This window comes from Diabrotica virgifera, chromosome 2, assembly GCF_917563875.1.
Source record: "Diabrotica virgifera virgifera chromosome 2, PGI_DIABVI_V3a".
Taxonomy (NCBI): Eukaryota; Metazoa; Arthropoda; class Insecta; order Coleoptera; family Chrysomelidae; genus Diabrotica; species Diabrotica virgifera.
Window position 1 is genome coordinate 280,756,997 of NC_065444.1, and position 20,368 is coordinate 280,777,364.

At 34.4% G+C, this 20,368-nt stretch overlaps 1 protein-coding gene across 3 annotated transcripts in view; it reads right to left on the reverse strand.

Annotated features, from left to right (window-relative positions):
* Positions 1-20,368, reverse strand: part of LOC126879893 (QRFP-like peptide receptor) — a 71,420-nt gene that overhangs the window by 6,744 nt on the left and 44,308 nt on the right. For 2 of the 3 annotated variants that reach the window (XM_050643235.1, XM_050643236.1), the window contains exons 2-4: positions 9,621-9,874; positions 3,032-3,174; positions 131-448 (exon numbers count right to left, since the gene is read on the reverse strand). In XM_050643235.1, coding sequence (XP_050499192.1) covers positions 131-448; positions 3,032-3,174; positions 9,621-9,796 — 637 coding nt within the window. In that variant the 5' untranslated portion in view covers positions 9,797-9,874. Of the gene's footprint in view, positions 1-130; positions 449-3,031; positions 3,175-7,576; positions 7,770-9,620; positions 9,875-20,368 lie in introns of those variants that run through there. The other variant, XM_050643237.1, reaches the window with a different exon arrangement.

The window sequence follows — 20,368 nt, forward strand, 5'->3', positions numbered from 1 at the left end:
GTAAGGACGGCGACAGACAGTTCCCACGAAAACGATGGACCGACAACTTACTGGAGGCACATTGAAAAAAACAGAGGCATGTCTATAGGTACAAAAAGAAGAAGATACTAAATATATTTTTTAAACTTACCTGGTATGAGGAAAACGAAAACGAACCAGAAAATTCCCATCACGTTGCGTGAAATGATGAAATCTTTCCAATTTTCCTTACAATAATATAACGTTATGGCATTCCCCGGCATAGGAAGAACGTCCTCTTCTAGTTGATTGACCCATAATAATGGTGAAAAAATTGCCATGGAAAGAATCCATAAAAAAATGATAACTATAGCTGTACTGCATCGGTTAAAAGAAGGGTATATCAATCCAAATAACGGTTTGGTAATAGCAAAATATCGGTGCAGAGACATTGCTGTAATGGTTAATATGCTAGTTGATACTGATACACCTAAAAAATAGATAGTTTGTTCATTGTACCCATTGTTTACTGCTATTTGGTTAATGATATTCAATTCTATCTCGAAGTTATTTTTTACATGTATTCTGTCAATATACAGGGCTTTTCAGGTATTCAAGGAAAACTAGTAAGGCTCACGAAAATAACGATAAAGGGATCCAAGGCACGAATCCTAACAAGGGAAGGCCCCTTAGATGAAGTACAAATGGAGGTAGGCATCAGAGAGGGAGATTCCTTGTCAACAACATTATTTAACATCGCTATAGAGGGTGCAGTACGAGCAGCCAAAATTATGGGATCTATTATCGAATCGTCAGCCCAACTGATAACGTATGCAGACGATATTGCACTGTATACTAGAGACGTAAAAACCATGCAAAAGCTAATATTAATACTTAATACTAGATAAATAAGAAGCAAAGAAGAGAGGGTTATTAATAAACCAGAGCAAAACGTAATACCTCACATATTCAAGAGAGTTTCTAACATCGAGAAAGAAATTAAGCTTGATGCATATACCTTGGAAGGAGCACACCATTTCCAATACCTGGGAGTGATGTTGAATGACAGAAATAATAGAACGGATAAAATAAATGAACGCATCCTACTGGATAATAAAACCTACTCGAACTACCAAAAATTCTTAAACGAAAAACACATTAGTAAGACAACCAAATTAAAATTTTACAAGACCCCCATCAGGCCAGTTATCACCTATGGTGCATAAACGATGTGCTTAACACAAAAAGATGAAATGAAGCTAGAAATCTTAGAGAGAAAGATAATTCAAAGAATAATGGGACCGGTGAGGATAGGTGTAGGTGAATTTAGAAGGTTAACCAATGAAGATTTTATAGATTACCTTTATAGATTACCAGAAAGCATTTGACAGAGTAAAACACGACAAATTAATAACTCTAATGCAAGTAATTGGAATTGACAACAAAGATCTGAGAATTATCAGAAACATTTATTACAATCAAACGGCCAAAACCAAAATAGAAGACCAGTTAACTGATAAAATTGCAATCGAACGAGGAGTACGACAGGGCGGTATTTTATCTCCACTACTATTCAATATTTACTCTGAATGGGTATTTAAGGAAGCTTTAGACGGTTATGCGAAAGGAGTATTAATAAACGGTGAACGGTTAAATGACATTAGATATGCAGATAACACCATAGTTTTTGCCAATAATCTGAATGATTTAAAGATATTAACAAATCGTACAACAGAAGTCAGCAACAGATGCGGACTAGCTCTTAACATAAAGAACACCAAATGTATGACAATTAGTAAAAAACCAATACTAAACGCTCAACTTACAATCAACCAACAAAATATCGAAATAGTCAAGCAATATACATATCTGGGTACGAATTTAAATAGCCAATGGGACCACTCAACAGAAATTAAACAGCGAATAATAAAAGCGAAAGCAGCATACGCTAAAATGAGACCCATTTTCAACAGTCGGGACATATCATTAAAATCAAAATACCTACCATCTGTTGAAACGCTACATATTCACAGTTCTGCTCTACGGAATGGAAGCGTGGACACTAACTGCTGCATCTATGAATCGGCTCGAAGCTTTAGAAATGTGGTGTTACAGGCGCATCTTACGTATATCCTGGGTTGACCAAATTACTAATGTGGAAGTCCTGCGTAGAATGGGAAAAGAGTGTGAAATTCTCATAACCAGCAAAACAGAAAAAAAAATAGAATATCTAGGACATGTAATAAGAAATCAAGAACGTTACAGCCTCCTCCAATTCATTCTCCAAGGGAAGGTAAATGGTAAAAGAGGACCGGGAAGAAGACGCACTTCCTGGCTTCAAAATGTATAAGTGGTTTAACACGACTACCACTGAACTGTTCCGCGCTGCGGTAAACAAAGTCAAGATAGCCATGATGAACTCCAACATCCGAAATGAATAGGCACTTTAAGAAGAAGAACTAATGAAGAAATTAAAGAAGCCATCCAGGGTTAAGACATTATCAAGTTCGCGAAGGCGCAAAGGCTCAGGTGGCTGGGACACACAGAAAGAGCTAACCCAGATTCTACGCTAAAGCTAGAGACCAACAACAAAGAGACCAAAGGGAAGACCCAAAACAAGATGGAGAGAACAAGTCTTAGGAGACATAAAGAAGCCAAGACTCTATAATTAGAAGGAACGTTGCAAGGACCAGAAAGAATGGAGGAAAATTTTAGACAGGGCCAAGTCACACAACACGCTGTTATAATAATAAAAATATAACAGCGGACTGATTCTCCGCAACAAATGAATCAGAGAGCCCAAAAGCGCGGCAAACACTCCGCCAGGAGTGAGTAAGCCATGATGATGATAATATGTATGTAACATGCTATGACAGGCTACTAATTTATGTGTACTTTTTTTAGACTAACACTGTAAACTGATGCAAACGTATCTAGTACAGGGACCACTCAATGGGACAAGTTTTGTCATCATAAAAAACTAGATTGTCAGAAGTCGCTTATAAAATAAATAATTCAAAACTAAATTAAATAAATAAATAAAAAGTTATATAAAACATAAATATTTACTTACATTGTATATACGTCAGTAGTTTACATCCGACCTTTCCAAGGGAATACAGTGGGGTGTATGCACTCCACATTGCGTTTGGCATAGCAAACAATGTTATCAATAAATCAGCTATTGACAAATTGATTAACAAATAAGTACTGGCTCTAAAAATAAAATAAATGTGTTAAACCATTATTATCGCCGGCCTAATATAAAAAATGCATAGGTCCGAAATATTCAATTTTAGACTTTTTATGACGTCAGCGTTATCCAAAAGGTATGTACGACTCTGTTTTCTTCCAATTTAAAATCAAGTAGAGAAACACAGACTTATTCAGAATCAATCATTTAACCCATTAGCGCCGTGCGTTGCTTTAAAGCAACGGCAGATATGCCTGTATTTGGGAGGAGCTTGAAGTTACAAGACAGTCATAAAAGAGGCGTGACCTTGCAAATTCCATCAACCATAATCGCTCACACTCGGTTATGCGTATCTATTTGCGGTGTTAAGAACTGTTTGTTAGTTTGGTGCATTTGAAGTTGAGTATAATATTAGAACGTGAAAATAATGGACATTCGATTTGAGTAAGTACTATAATTTCGATATAAATGAAACTTATTATTTATATATGTTAAATTTGTGTTGATATTATACTTCTAACAAAACATATTTTAAATAATTTATATGAATTGATCAATAACTACTTGTCAGTGCCTGTTGTAACCCAGCCGTTGCCTTAAAACAACGCTAGGCACTTGTACTATCTATATTTTAAATTTTATATTTTATCATTTTTGTTCTAGACGAGGATTTTCGTTTGCTCAAGCCCTTCATATAATTTATAATGATGAACTAGGTGGCGATATTTTTGTAGAACCTCCAGATACAAATAATGTAGACACTGACGAGAATTAATATGAACCATTCGCGAAAACCGAGTTCCCAGAGGATGTCCGTTAACTCCTAAAAATGAGTTTCTGAAAAAAGATCGAGGTTATTTTGACACAGCTATTGAACGAAATGATGGACAATTATTATTTGTCCGGTGGATGGATAATACAGCAGTAACAATGATTTCATCATCCTGCGGCACTCAAGAAGTAGGTCAAGTAAGAAGATTTTCTCAGAAACTCAACGGAAACATACTTGTTTCTAGACCGAAATTGATCGCCAAGTATAATACATTTATGGGAAGAACTGATCATATGGATCAGAATGTAAGTTGCTACCGGATCAGTATTCGTGGAAAAAAATGGTAATGGCCAATTTTTACGTGAATGCTCGATGTTGCATTACAAAATAGTTGGATATTGTATAATAAAACTGGCAGAGAAAAGGTATCGCAATTAGATTATATAAGAGAGATTGTAAGCACATATTTAGCGAAGTATAGTGTACTTAGTAAAGGAAGTGGAAGACCGTCGGCTTCCTTGACAGCATCTGTCGACAGCCGAGTATCGGATGACATTATTTTGGACAACATACCATCAATCATTTGATACAGTACATTCCAGATGGGAAAAAGAGAAGATGTGCGTCTAAAACATGTAAATCTATCGTTAGAACAATGTGTTTAAAATGTGATATTGGACTATGTAGGTACTTCTTGTTTTATACCGTTTCACTCTCGATAGTGTAAATTTTTATATCTAATTAATCACATCGAATTACATTTTTTTATGAATAAATATCTATTTTTGTTTTATTGTCTACTTTACTGTATCCCAAATGCTTTAATTATTTGGTTGATTATTTTCAACAAAAACCAGGTAGTGTAAGCGCCTAGCGTTGCTTTAAGGCAACACTTAATATCTCAGAAATGAAATATCTCAGAAAAAATATTTTATGAAGTTTTTTATTATTTAAACACAGTTCATTATTAATATTGCAAAAAATAATACAAAATCAATAATTTATTAATCTCGGCGCTAATGGGTTAATATTACTTCGACGACCGGTTTCGATCTCTACACTATTCAGATCATCTTCAGGTCGGCGTTACAAGTAGTTAAATGCTGTTAAATGATGAATGTAACGCCGACCTGAAGATAATCTGCATAGTGTAGAGATCGAAACCGGTCGTCGAAGTATTATTAAATGATTGTGAGTAAGTCTGTGTTTCTTTACTTCATTTAAAATTAACTCACATATGCAACCCATTCAACATCTTCCATTTTAGTTTACTAGATGTTGCTGAAATTATTGTGAAAATGAAATACATGCATAAATCCATTAATGTTGAAAACCATATGGAATATGGTTCCATGACATCTCGTAACGCGACAGTTCGTAACCTGACAGATGGTAACGGACAATTCGTAACAGCGACAGTTCGAACGGCGACACTTCGTAACGGCGACAATTCGTAACTATACAAATTCGTAACAGACAATTCGTAACGTCCAAATTGAATTATTCTGTTTTTTTTTGTTAACGTGGAAACTAACTATTATTACAGTTATAAATGAAATTGTGTATATCAATTTAACTAAAGTCGGAAAAATGAAAGAATACCCATGAACGAACATATAAAACACGCTGTATTTTCCTGTCACCGTGTCACAAAGAAAATTGTCCAGTGCAAGTACATGTAACAATAATTATTACATGTACTTGCGCTGGCCAATTTTGTGTGTGACACGGTGACAGGAAAATACAGCGTGTTTTATATGTTCGTTCATGGGTATTCTTTCATTTTTCCTACTGTTATCAGTATCATGATAAAATTTTTAAGGTATTTCATATTTTTAACGCATTTAATAAGGTAATTTTAATCTTTCATTTACAAAATATTTACTTAGAAAGTTGGGAATGTCTAAAGACGGTTATCGGCTTAAAGATTTCACGAATTATTTCATTATTCCTTTGTCTACGTATATGCAACTGTAAGGAACAATGAGAGGAATAAACTTTTAAAAATATTGTTAAAAGTTTGTATGTATTTAAATATTTGTTTGTGTTTAAAACTTCTAATATATTCTGAAACACGAAGTATAAAATGTGTTAAACATGTTTATCCCTGTACTCATTCGATAAATTCATAAAACATAATTATTTAAGAGCGCCTACCTTTGAATCGAAAGGTCCGAATGGTCGTGAGTTCGAATCTCACCAGGGTCAGAAATTTTTCGTTTATTATAAATTAATAAATGAAAATAGTTTCTGTCCTTGTGGGATTGGTACTCACCGGAGGGACTGCAGACGTTCGGATACAATTAGCTCCTCTTTGCAAAGACAATGACGTCGACTTTGCAAAGTAACAAGACACTTACTCAACACACACACTACACATTACACCCCTGAGTTAGTGATAAGTTATAGTCTAAAAAATCATTATGAAATTGACTGGCCAGTTGGTTGTGAAAACCAGTGCCAATGAAACACAAAACACACACACACACATAAAACATAATTTCAATTATAACCATAATAACAGTTATGTAGCTTCCATGTTATAAAAAATAAACAGAATAATTCAATTTTGACGTTACGAATTGTCCGTTACGAATTTGTATAGTTACGAACTGTCGCCGTTACGAAGTGTCACTGTTACGAACTGTCGTCGTTACGAGTTGTCCGTTACCACTTGTCCGGTTACTAATTGTCGCGTTACGAGATGTCTGGTCACGATGGAATATGCACAAGTCCAATAAGTCCGCTCTTATTACTGGCCATACCATTCAAACGTATCGGTGCTTTTCTAATGAAAATTGGAAAGAAATCCTTTGTAAAAGGTATAAAATTTTTTTATTAAAAATCCCTTAAAAGGGCTACATCACAACAAAACGTTTTCGATTTTTATAAAAAATCATCATCAGTGTTCGATCTAAAAATAAGTATAACCGATTTAATGAATATAAAGTTATTATTTAAATTTTGACAAAGGTTAGAGCAAGTTGGTTATACTTACAAACTGGATGCTAGCTGAGCCACAAAAGAAAAATATCTGGGTAAAAACCCTTTACATATAATATAGATGCCTTAAAAGTGCATACTTCGATAAAAAGGCCTGTGATGGTCACATGGCAAACAGGATACCATCACAGGCCTTTTTATCGAAGTATGCACTTTTAAGGCATCTATATTATATGTAAAGGGTTTTTACCCAGATATTTTTCTTTTGTGGCTCAGCTAGCATCCAGTTTGTAAGTATAACCAACTTGCTCTAACCTTTGTCAAAATTTAAATAATAACTTTATATTCATTAAATCGGTTATACTTATTTTTAGATCGAACACTGATGATGATTTTTTATAAAAATCGAAAACGTTTTGTTGTGATGTAGCCCTTTTAAGGGATTTTTAATAAAAAAATTTTATACCTTTTACAGAGGATTTCTTTCCAATTTTGTGATTGATGGTATACAGCCAACTACAGGAAAACCTTTTCTTTTCCTTGTGGACTTTTCTAATGTTTATGTAATAATAAGTCTTTTCATTGTAAACGGGTCAGTACCTACAGGGTACAGGTTAAAATGACACAACATATTGTTTGATGATTAAACAAATTGATTACTAAAAACGTGAATTTAAATTGTTTAGGGATTTGTTCAATTTTCACATTACCTATATTTAGTTGTATACAAGTGGAGTTATGCACAGTCTATGAAGATTTTTGCTTCTCCTGTAAACTCAGGTATTTTGGACTTATGCATATTTCACATTAGTCCGACGATATAATCATCTCACATCCTATCAGCGTAATCTTAATAATAATTTTAACATTTAAACTTTAATAAGAAAAGCACAAAATAGAGATTAGTTTACAGAAGTCATCTATAACCTTCATCAGATATGGCACCTAAAGAAGAAGAAAGATTTTGTTATATTATTATTATCTAAAATACTGGTACATAGCATTATTTATTTTGCTTACTGAATCACACTAATAAAATAACACGTGCGGTTGCGATAGAAATACAAACTCGTAATATTAATAAATTGCTGACCACAACAACAAAAATATATTCTAATGCATCAATGGACTCATAAGAGTAATGATGTTTTATTTTATTTTATTTTATTTTGTTTAATGTATAATTGATCTATATTTTTGGTATATAAAAAATTGTTATTTATAACTGAACATTTTAATTCATCACTGCAATTTATATTTATTGCTAGATAATTGTTAATTAATTTAAAATTATAGGAAAATGTGGACAGTGGGAAATTCGTATTTATGATGAATCCATATTAAAATTTATACGCCTTTTCTAGATTCCCAAATAAACAAATTAATAAACAATATATGGATTCATTATAAATTAGATCTAATTATTCAAATATGGAATTTGCTTTATAATATTTGCTGTAATTAAATATAAATAAATCACAAATTAAAGAAAATTGCTATTTTATCATCATTGTTTTAAGTCAATACTTTAATATTTTATTAAAGGATTCCACATTTTCATTATTCCAAAGATTTTTAATAGGCAATGTGTGACAAGAATATTTATACTCTTTTTGTCTAGAATTCGCCGATGTATTCAACAAAACGTGCTCTTATACCATCTCTGACAGTGTAGAAGACCGAACAGAAATCCATAAGGGGATATTCACTGTGAGTTTAACGGAGGATAACTACCTACCCATCGGATCAAGTGAGCTGAACGTGTTCCGAAGTCCATCGATTTGGTGCGTTGAACAAAATCGACACATTCCTAACCTACCCAAAGACTACGTGTGATGAACGTAATTATAACGCGTTGAGTTAGATATTTTCTAGCTTATGCATTTATTTCGAGTTGAGAAATAAATGTGAATCCTAATTAATGTCACCTTAATGGCTCCTCCAATGCATCTCCAATCATTGGAGGTCCAATCCTGTACATTGTGTTCAGATTTTGAAATAAAGGCACTCTTATGCTCTTAAGAAAATAGAAATGTACAATATGATAATCACACGATACACATTTAAGGCCTCAACAATTTAAGCCTCAAGATCAAAATAGTACTTATCCGTGGGTGTTATCGGAAACGATTAACTTAAAATAAGTGTAAAAACAACAACTTGTCAATAATATATTTATTTGTGTTGGTAAAATAGCGTGAATATTTCTCGAAAGAGGGTTTGTCATTCTTTGCGAGTATGGTGGTGTGTCCGCGCCGGGTGGTTGCTGTGACTGTGCTGAAAAAAACCACAAACGCTAATATGTTTGTGTTTCTAATATCTGGCCGAAAGGCGATAAATTATTTAGATCCGGCGTTTAAAAGTTGAAACATTTCTGCAGTTTTAAGAAACGCCTTCGAATGCATTTCCAAAATGAGTTATTGACATAAGGTAATTAATTTATGGGGAATTCAGTTTGCTAAACTGAACACACTAAAAACATCTGGTTAGGGATACATTTCGTTTCGTAACGGGCCCTTCTTAGGATCTGGTTTGTATATTAAATGTGAATTTTATATGACCCATATTATTTCGTTTTGAGAAAAGAAAGTTGATATTTAAAATTAGCAATTAAAAAAAATAATAAATGAAGCGTGTCGCTATAGTACAAAACTATTGTCTCAACATGGCGGCTGACCATGCGCTCGTCCCATGATGGAAAGGCTTAATAGAAAAATTAACTAACTACTTTGTAGTAAATAAAAGAGTACTCACCGTCTCATGTATCTGTGCTTAATCACAATAGCAATAAACAGCAAATTGGCAGTTGCTGCTACTAATAAAACTGGAATGTATAGTCCTATAACTACGAAATTCTTGATAGCGAAAAAGTCCCATATTTTTTGCTCCAAATCAGGTGGCACCTCTTGGGTTGTATTGGTTTCATTCATATTAGATTTTCAAACCGTTTCCTTTGGTTGAGGAATTTCGTCCAAAATTGTGTCGTTCATTCCATCGATTATAATGACCTATAGAATAATAGAAATACTTTTGTTTATTTCCCAATATACAATAGCCCATTCCAACATGCTGTTAAAATTAAATCAATCTGACACCCGGGAGGCAAACATAAATGTTATTCTATCAGTTCTTAATGTGTTTTAGATCATCTTAGTGGCGTTTCTTTGTAATTTTGTTTTGTACAAGGATTAATTTAACATTTTCATGATAAAATATCCATGATAAAGTTCAGTTTCATCGGTTACCATCAGTACTACATTTTAAGCGTAAACCAACAAAATAAGTTATCGTCTGAGAGACAAAACATAAAACAACTAAATAAATTATTATCTGAAGACAAAAACAATGGTTAATTGCTATAAAAGTCCTATAAAAATGCTAAATAACTAACTATATCCATGTTACTTAGACAAAATGTTGTAAAACGTCTAAACCGTACACCGAGAGAACAATTCCTTTTCTTCTGAAACTCTGATTTCTTTGAGTTATTTTTCTTAAAAGTGACCATATCATATTTATTAACTTATGCATACCGCTTCACATAATAAAGAAATGAGTTTTTTAAACACAAATCAATAATTTCTTACAGATAATTTCTTCAATACTAAGAAATGCATTAATGGTTACATTTTAATTTTCTTATCCTAAAGTTTTTGTTTCTTAAATTGAAATCTACAAATATTTTGCAGTATAAGAAATATATGTTAAGTTAATCCATATTTATATTTGTGAACAAGAAATTTTCTTGCAATCAAATAAATTTTTTAAACCACAAGAAATAATTCTTCAGAAATACCCTCTGTATTTATTTTATTTAGCGTATGGCTTAAGTATATCACAGAATATAGTTAGATTTATGCATTATACAATGCATCACAAACAGATGTCCAATTTTTTTATATATTCGATTGACCCTTCGGTTGCCATTACAAAGTCTATAGGGTCGCCTGTGTATGCTCTGCGTGGGCAGTCCTGAACAATGTGACTGATCGTCTGTCTTGCAGCGCCGCAGTCACAAGAAGGCGAGGGGAGTTTACCCCATCTGTGGAGGGAGTCGGCGCATCTTCCACAGTTTGTTCGAATTCGATTAAGGGCTGCCCAAATCTTACGGGGACGTTCAAATTCGCCAGGTTTCCCTATGATGTCCGGTAGACTATGGTAATGCGGATCTGTCCTACTTTCCCAATCTTCTCTCCATCGGGTATTTAAGTCAAAGTTGGATTGCTGCAGCGCTTGAGCAGATTGTAGAGGGGGTAACCTGGATCGGAGACGGTTTCCAAGAATATCGGGGATGTCGTTGTGGACTAGAAGCTGGCGACTGTCCATTATTTTGTTATATTCTTTAACCAATGCATGTTCGCGGCGTAGGTTGGGTGGTGCTATATTACTAAGGGTAGGTAGCCACATTGTAGGGGTGGGCTTAATTGTGCCTGTTATCATACGCATAGTACGGTTTAGTTGGGTGTCGACCAGGTGGGTATGCCTGCTATTTAGCCACACTGGAGCACAGTATTCTGCCACCGGATATATCAGGCCAAGAGCAGAGGATCTTAATGTTGATGCTGTGGACCCCCATGTAGTGCCGCAGAGTTTCTGTATTATATTGTTGCGTGTTTTCAATTTTGCTGCTGTTTTCGTCAGGTGTTCTCTGAATGTGAGCGTTCTGTCTAGAGTAACCCCAAGGTATTTCGGGTATTTATTGTGTTTTAACAGCTTGTTATTAAAATACACTCGCAATTCTCTGTTTGCCAACTTGTTGTTTAGATGAAAAGCTGATACTTCAGTTTTTGTAGTACTTGGCTGTAGTCTCCATTTCTTAAGGTATTCGCTGAGGATGGATAAGTCATTCGTGAGAGTGATTTCTGTAGTTTCTAAAGATTGGTGGCTTGTTGCAAGGGTCCAGTCGTCAGCATATCCAAACTTCCGAGATTCGGTTTCAGGCATGTCAGCAATATAGAGGCTGAAAAGTAAAGGGGCAAGGACAGAACCCTGTGGAAGACCATTGTTAAGTTTCATCTGTCTACTCGTCTCCTTTCCCATTATAACCTGGAAGGCTCTGTTGGTCAGCATGTTGTCAATGAGGTTAATTATCTTTCTGCAGGGGATAATGCGGGCCAGTTTATATATTAATCCCTGTCTCCAAACAGTATCATATGCTGCTGTTAGATCTATAAATACTGTTGCTGTCTTTTGTTTCTTTTGAAAACTAGCTTCTATAAAAGTTGTTAATGACAGCACTTGGTCCGTACAGCTTCGATGAGGGCGGAAGCCAGCTTGTTCAATGGGGACATTTTCCAGTATCCTGTGACTAATTCTGTTGAGGAGAAGCTCTTCTAATAGTTTATATACCATGCTGAGTAGAGCTATGGGGCGGTAGTTTTCTGGCTTATCGTTTGATTTGCCCGGTTTCGGAATTGCAATTATCTTTGTTCGCTTAAGTGAGAAAGGAATGTTACCTGACTGAAGTATATCATTAAAGAACATTGCAAGCCACTGTTTCGTGTATGCACCACTGTGTATCAAGAACTCTGGATGGATACCATCAAACCCAGGTGCTTTACCTGATTTCATTTCTTTCAGCGCATGTGTGATTTCAGAAATAAGTATTCTTGCTGAATATTCGGAGTTCGTTCTGTTCATTTGTTTTAATGCCCTTAAGTCTCTTTTCACGTTGGTAGTATGTGTTCGATCTCGTGGAGCTCTGGATAGAGATACTATATGGGAGGCAACCTTGTTAGGAGACATTTTAGACTCTCTGGATTCCAGCTGGTTAGCTCCTCCAATTTTCCGCAACAAGGACCATGCCTGCCGGCTTGATTTTTTGAAGTCAAGGTTTTCGACAGTCTTTATCCATTTTTGGCGTCTAGCTGTATCGATGTTGTGTAAAAGCTCATCGGCTATTTCTCGGTCACCACTTTCGAGAAACTTCGTGTATAAGTCTTCACATGTTTCAGTCCATCCAGGCACATATTCTTTGCGATACCCCCTAGGGATGGTTTTCTTGGCAGTGCTTATTACTGCGCCCACAAACCTCCCATAATGTTTGCTGGTTGGAGGGACCCAGCTCAAGGTCCGGTCTAGTTGTTCAGAGAATTTCTTCCAGTTTGCTTTTCTAAGATTCCACCTGGGTCGAGGATATGATCTAATTATTGGAATTGATATTCCGATGGTGATAAGCACCGGACGATGTTGAGTATGTGGGAAGTCTGCAAGGACACTTCTCGCAGTTGTTAGTGGTCTGTCATTGGTATCTTTTGAGACAAAACATAGGTCTGGGTTATATTCTTTTCTCCATGCAGCTGATTTAAATGTTCCTCTGTCTTTGGCATCAAAAACTAGGTATGTGTTTTGCTCTTCGGACCATTCTACTAGTGCCTCCCCATTTTCATCATTCGTGGTGTACTTCCACATTTCGTGGTGGCTGTTGAAGTCGCCGATGTATATAGTAGGATGTGGATGAGTCTTTAGCACTTCTGGGTTCCATGTAGTGGCTGGAGGTTTGTATATGTTAACTACGGTAATATCTCCAATCTTGGTGACTACTTCATGTATATTATTTTCATTGGAAGCAGAAAGTAGGAAACCATTTTCTATATTGCAGCGAATGTAGGTTGCGACGCCGTAATGTTTATCATAGGTGGCTCCCAGTAAATCGTAGCCAGGTATCTTTCCCCTTAAATCAAGCTGGACTTTGTCTTCAGTATGGGTCTCTTGTATGGCAACCAGGTCAATGTCGTTATCGTGTAGGATTTTTTGCAACACTTGGCATTTTGCCTGGCTTATGCCCTCGATGTTAAGGTGACAGACTCGGATACACGGTCCGAGATCTCTAGTCAGTTGGTTCTGAGAAGAACCTTTATTTGTTCCCATCGTATGTTTACGTATAGATAAGATTTCTGTTTGTGATCTGTGATGTTGGCAGGATATTGTTTTTGTTTTTCGTTCGTCTGCCGCCAAATTTTTGCTAGTTCATTTAGCGTTACCCAGGGTGCACCACATGGAGGCGAACTAGCATTACACCCTCTGTAGTAACTGTGGTTATTAAATAAAAAATTTATCATTAATGCCGACTGCTGAAATGTTACTTGCAAAGAGATTTTCTTCCACAAAATAATTGCGCAGTAACCATTATTCACTATTTGTGGGTTATTCTCAGTGTTTGACAAGATGGCGTGGCATTAGTTCATTTTCATAGATGGATTTTGGATTTCTTGGTATTCTTTAAAATCTAAGGGATTGTTTGAAGGTACGTACATATAAATAGGTATTAAATAAAAGTAAATTGATTAATTTAAGATGTAATAATAATATTGTTGCATATCCGAATATGTAGTCCTAAAAGAAACATAATAGTATCTTTATATTATGCATTTTAGATATATATATATATATATATATATATATATATATATATATATATATATATATATATATATATATATATATATATATATATATATATATATATATTTATGCACAGATATCAAAGTGAGGTCCTGACATTACGCGCACTTAGTGAGGACCGGTAGAAAACGTAGACATAATCGTTTCAACTCTTCATAGTGACCTTGACAAGTAAATAGCAATTAAAAAATGACGAGTATACACAAAAAAAATTACGTATATGTGCCCCGTATTGTTCAAGTATATTGCCACCCAAGTGAGGCCATTATACGCAGCTATTAAAGTGAGACTGTATATACTTTTTCGTTATGCGCACAAAGTGAGGACAACTTTACGTGTATATTTCCTTACAGCTCATCAAGTGAGGACCATACAGTGTTGTCGATAAATATGAGATTAATCGTTTCTACTGCCTTTTTCTGTATAACACAGTAAGAATTATTATTGTTTCGATGTTTCAGTCACTTGTAGTTATAAGAAGATGTGGACTCTTTGTTCTTGCTCGTACTGTTTGTTAATTTTATAACATTTTAGTACCTCAGCATTAAATCACGGTAGCCTTATCGGAGACTAGCGTTAATAAAGAAATAGTTTTATATTTTTTAATAATTTACGTTAAAGATGGATAGGAAAGCAAGAATTTTGAAAATAGCGTTAGTTGAGAACAATAATAATCAAAATGGAGGACACAGTGATAGTTCAGTTATGTGAAATTTATATTGAACTTAACATATAAATATAAAAGCCCGACTTTTGATCTAAGGGGAACACAGTTTTTACGGTACATACATATCTGTCATTTGTCAACCCCCTCCCTTCCATTTCCCCCACCCCTTATTTTTAAATAGGGAAGAGGGGCGGGTGCTAGCTCATTTGAAAGGATATTCAATTCTCTATCCAGTATTATTAACATTGACATAATTATCTATACAGAGTGTATTTTAGTATAGGTACTGTTGCCCCTGTCGATTTTCATTTTGAAATGAAAATTTTAGAACCTTAATTTTAGTATACAAGATGATTTACTTAATTTAATTAAACTTAATGTACCTTTTTCACTGACTTAATTTTACAGTTATTCCACTAGATGGCAAATACAGTGAATATTTGCATATGTTTTATTTCGAATAATCATTTAAAAATAGTTTTAGTTTTCTATTTTCTCTGAAAATTGTTGCAAGCTTCTTGTTCTTATACTTAAAATCATGTCACTACAAATTTATACGAGACTACATATTAAGAGTATAGAAAGTATTATAATATATGACATATATGCTTTTTTCCATTTATTGAAGATATTTCACCTTATCCTGAAACAATGCAATGTGACCAAGTGTCCTCAACTAAAAAAATATATCCCACTATTTTGATATTAAATGTATATTTTGTACTATAAACCGTATTGAAATAGATTGCAACATGTGTGCGTGGTTGGGATATTGACTGCGAAACCTAAGGCTTCATTCGCCTAATCATATTTACCTTTGATTCTTATAACAATAAATAAAATTGATTAACATTTTATATCAATATTATTAGTGTTTTTAAACAATATCAGTATGATATATCAGTATGATAAAGTCAAGATAAACAATACTATAACAGAAAGCTTTGAGGTCAAACAAGGACTGCGACAGGGTGATCCATTATCGCCTATAATGTTTAGCATATTACTAGAAAAGGTTATACAGGAATCAAACATTAATAGAACAGGTCTGATCTACCACAAAAAACATCAGTGCTTGGCATTCGCAGATGATTTGGTAATCTTGGCTAGGAGCAAAATAGAACTTATAGAAACACTCATGAAACTCGAGGAGAGGGCAGCAACCAAAGGATTGTATATAAATGAAGCAAAAACAAAGTATATGGAATGGACAAATAAGCAATTCGTTCGGGGGCAATACATAACAATGACAACAGCGAAGGGAACACAGTATAAATTCGAAGAAGTTGAGAGATTTGAGTACTTAAGAACTGTCTTCACAAGAGATCCTAACTGTGAAGAAAAAATACAAAAGAGAATTATGTCGGACAACCGCGCTATATTTGCTTTTAATGGGTTGTTAAGAAGTAAACATATATCACGAAGAGTAAAACTAAGAACTTACAAGACCGTAATAAGGCCGATAGTAACGTATGCTTCTGAAACATGGGTCACAACAAAAAACATCAAGAGTTGTTATTAGTTTGGGAGAGGAAAATGCTGCGCAAAATCTTCGGTGGGAAAAACTTAAATGGACAATGGGTAAGAAGAACAAATAAGGAACTAACTGAGCTCTATCAAGATCCTAACATACTAGCAGTAATTAAGGCGCAAAGACTTAGATGGTTGGGCCATGTGCAGAGGATGATTCCATCTAGAATTCCCAGAATGGTACTATCTAGTGCATTGGCAGGGAAAAGACGAAGAGGAAGACCGAGGTCACGATGGAGTAATGGAGTTAGAGAAGATATGAGAAGAAATAACTTAAGGAACTGGGAAAAAAAACGACTGACAAAAGGGAGTGGAAAAGAATAGTACATCAAGCCATGGGCCTACTAGGCTCGTAGTGCTTACATATTATAATATCAGTTTTCTAATATTATCCAGTTCCATATCCAGTTCCGAATCCAGTGGTTATATTTCTTCCGTATTGTTTAGTTTCGCTTCCAGTGATTGTATTTTTTTTTCTTGTTTTTTTTTTGAAATATTTATTTATTATTTTATTACTATATTTTTTTATTGTGCTCATAATAGATTGCAACATTGTCTACAGACATGAATGCAGTAACAATAAATAAAAAAATCGGAGATCCACACCCCGGATTTGAAATCGAAACCTCTGCTTTACGAATTCGAGATCCGAGGTCTACCCACTAGGTCACTAGGCTATCGCTCTTAGACAATATTTTTTCCTGAAACGGGGAACTTTTAAAGCCGGGTCTAGACTATGTAACAAAACATGCTAATAACAAAGTTGTACAACAAATTTGTTGTACAACTTTGTTATGTAACTTGTTAATAGCATGAGTATCCAGACTATATAACAAAAAACAAAACAACAACATGAGCATAAAGTTTGCAGCATTTTAGATGGATAGCTGGTGGGTTAGGTAGTATATAAAATTGCGTCATATAAGTATGGAGGATCTCTTCATAGCAACAGCAGCTTGTGTAATATTGTGGAGGCGACACCGGCGTGTTAAATTAATATTTTGGATGTGTCCTTCATTAGCAGCTCGAGCAAAATATAGGTAGTGGTACAGCTCTTTTAGCTGATCTGGAAAGAGATAACATAGACCCATCGACAGGAGACATTAAATGTGATGGCAATTTTAAAAACTTCTTAAGAATAGAAAGTTCTGATTTTGAATTTCTTATAAATGAAATCGGCCATAAAATAGGCAGGAAAGACATTTCGAGATGCAATTCCAGTAAGAGAAAGATTAACAGTTATATTATTAGCAAAGTATATGAGGCGTTCTTTGCAAAAACCCCAGTTGTCCTTTTTTTTCGGAAATGGACTTATGGCTTCTATGGATTGAAGGACTAATTACCTACGTTCCTTGCGTAAGAAACTTGCATTAAAATTACAGTAGTTCAAAATATAAGCGACAAAAATATAGGCGATTCCGCCTAAACCCCATATGTCAAGCGCAATTCCCTTCAAAACCATAGTTGTTATTGGTGTTTTTGCGGGAAACTTTATCGCTTGGCTGTCAGAACCGTGGGCTGTCAGTAGGTTTTTATAGGTTAAATATCCTTCGAATAGTTGTGTTGCGTGATATTATAAGTAAACACCATTTTTCGTTCATTTTTTATTTTGGTTTATTACTATAAATATCGTTTTTCCTATAAATTAATGAAAAATTCCTGCAAAAACCCCATATGTCAAATGAATAAATGTCCTTCATAAATAAACAAAAGGAAAAAATAATGTTATTTATATTGTAAACTGTGTGTAATCATCAAAATAATAAATCACTAATTTGAGAATTTCCGTAAACTTAATAGGGTTCAATTAAATAACTTTTTTTTAAATAACTCCGATGTTGTAAAAAGTGACATATGGGGTTTTTGCAAAGAACGCCTCATATTTTTTAAACATTTTACTCATTGTTTCAGAGAGGAAGTATAACATTTCTGTAGAATTTAATTCCTCAGTATTATCGTCTTCACCTGTTCATGATTGAGTGTCACTGTCTGTTTGAATTGGTGTAGCTGGAGAAGTAGCGGATGTAGGTGTAGTGGACGGAATAGAAAGGCTCAGATATATTGTATGATTGAGTGCCTGTTTGAGTAGCTGATGAAGCAGTCTGCATCTGTGTAGCGAATGAAGTGAATGTTACAGGTTTTATGTCTGAACACTCTGCTCTGTAGAGAATAGTATTTATGTCAAATTTAGAGTTGATTTGCACCGATTTGCTGTTAAGGTTCCGCGTACTGCTTTTCTTCTGTTGGCTTGAGTTATAGGCGTACGTGCATTGCATTAGTTTTAACTACAGTTTCTGTATCTATTTTCACTTCTATTTCAGTCTATTCATCGTGTTTTTTATTTGTTTTTTAAATTAATAAATGTAGCTCATCCCATAGCAATCCCATAATACTCGTTACTTACGAAATAGCTTAATTAAAAGAGTAGTCAGTTCTTTCGACAATTTCATCGCGTAAATACCCCTACGTGAACAGAGCAAAGAAAAATCTAGCACAATCACTCCAGAATGAACAAGGCGATATGACTCCAACGGTTGCTGCTCGCGTAGGTACTATGCCAGAGAAATGTTTCAATAACATGTTTTTAGGTGTAGATCAGTCGCGGTGCGGTTTTATAACTTTCTTTGATGTTTACCGACATCTGTTGGATAACATAAAACATGCTATATAACCAGAAAAATGTTATACAACACTGTGTTTTAAAACTTGTTTATTTAAAATTTTGTAACAAGTTACAAAACTTTGTTATTTAACATGTTTTGTTACATAGTCTGGACCCGGCTTAACGGTAACTTCTTATAGGTAATACACTACAATTTCTGAATATTTTTTCTGAAATCTATCGAATGGTACCAAACACGACCCCACGGAGGTGGGGGGGGGGTTACTTTAAAATCTTAAATAGGAACTCCTTTTTTTTATTTCAGATTTGGATTCTTTGCGTAAAAATAAGTAAAAATAAGCAACTTTTATTCGAAACGTTTTTTCTAATTACGGATAGGTGGCGCTATAATCGGAGAAAACGGGTGTTGGAAATGGAAAATTAAATTAAAATATGGAAAGTCCCCACTAAAATGGAAAATTTTACTTAACTTTTTTGGTTTTAGAACCTAATAATCACAACCCAATAGGTCCCCAAAGCGCTCGAGTGACTGCACATTTAGCATACTTTGCTCCCCTACTATATATGTATTATAAATAATATGCGAAGTAATTATTAACCCAAACAACCATAATTCAACTTTTATTTACTAATAAAGAACTGGACGAAAGTGTCACATCAGCTTTTATGAAACACATGAATATTTACATAAAAAGGTAAGTGATCTGCTTGAAATCGATATTCCCAAAATCATCTAAAAATTGTTTATACTTGAGTACTTTGAGACTCTTGTATGAAATGTGAATACCGAAATACGATTAGGAATCTCCATTATGTAATTTTTAAATAATACATAATTCTTAGGAAATGAAAGGTATTATACAAATGTGTTAAAAAATACTACCTACTGAAATTTTTTGATGGCAATAAATGATGAATTGGTTTATCGAATTTATTTTTAAGGTGATACAGTAGCGATCAACAGGTAGCCAAAACGCGTTCCAAGATTGAGGCTGTAATTTTGAATATTTTTTCGAGATATTTGGCACACGTATTTGTAATATAATAAAGAATGGCGGTACAGAGCCCAATTTGAAAAATATATTAATATGTGGAAATTACTCTGTAAATAAATACAATATTAAAAAAACGAGTCTGTACCGCCATTAAGAAGAACAAAAAAATACACTTTCTTCAAATAAACTTTTTTATCAGATGCCTAGATTTTGTGTCATTTTGGAACTACATACTAATGAAATAAAAAATTTTAGTAGTTCCAAAATGACACAAAATCTAGGC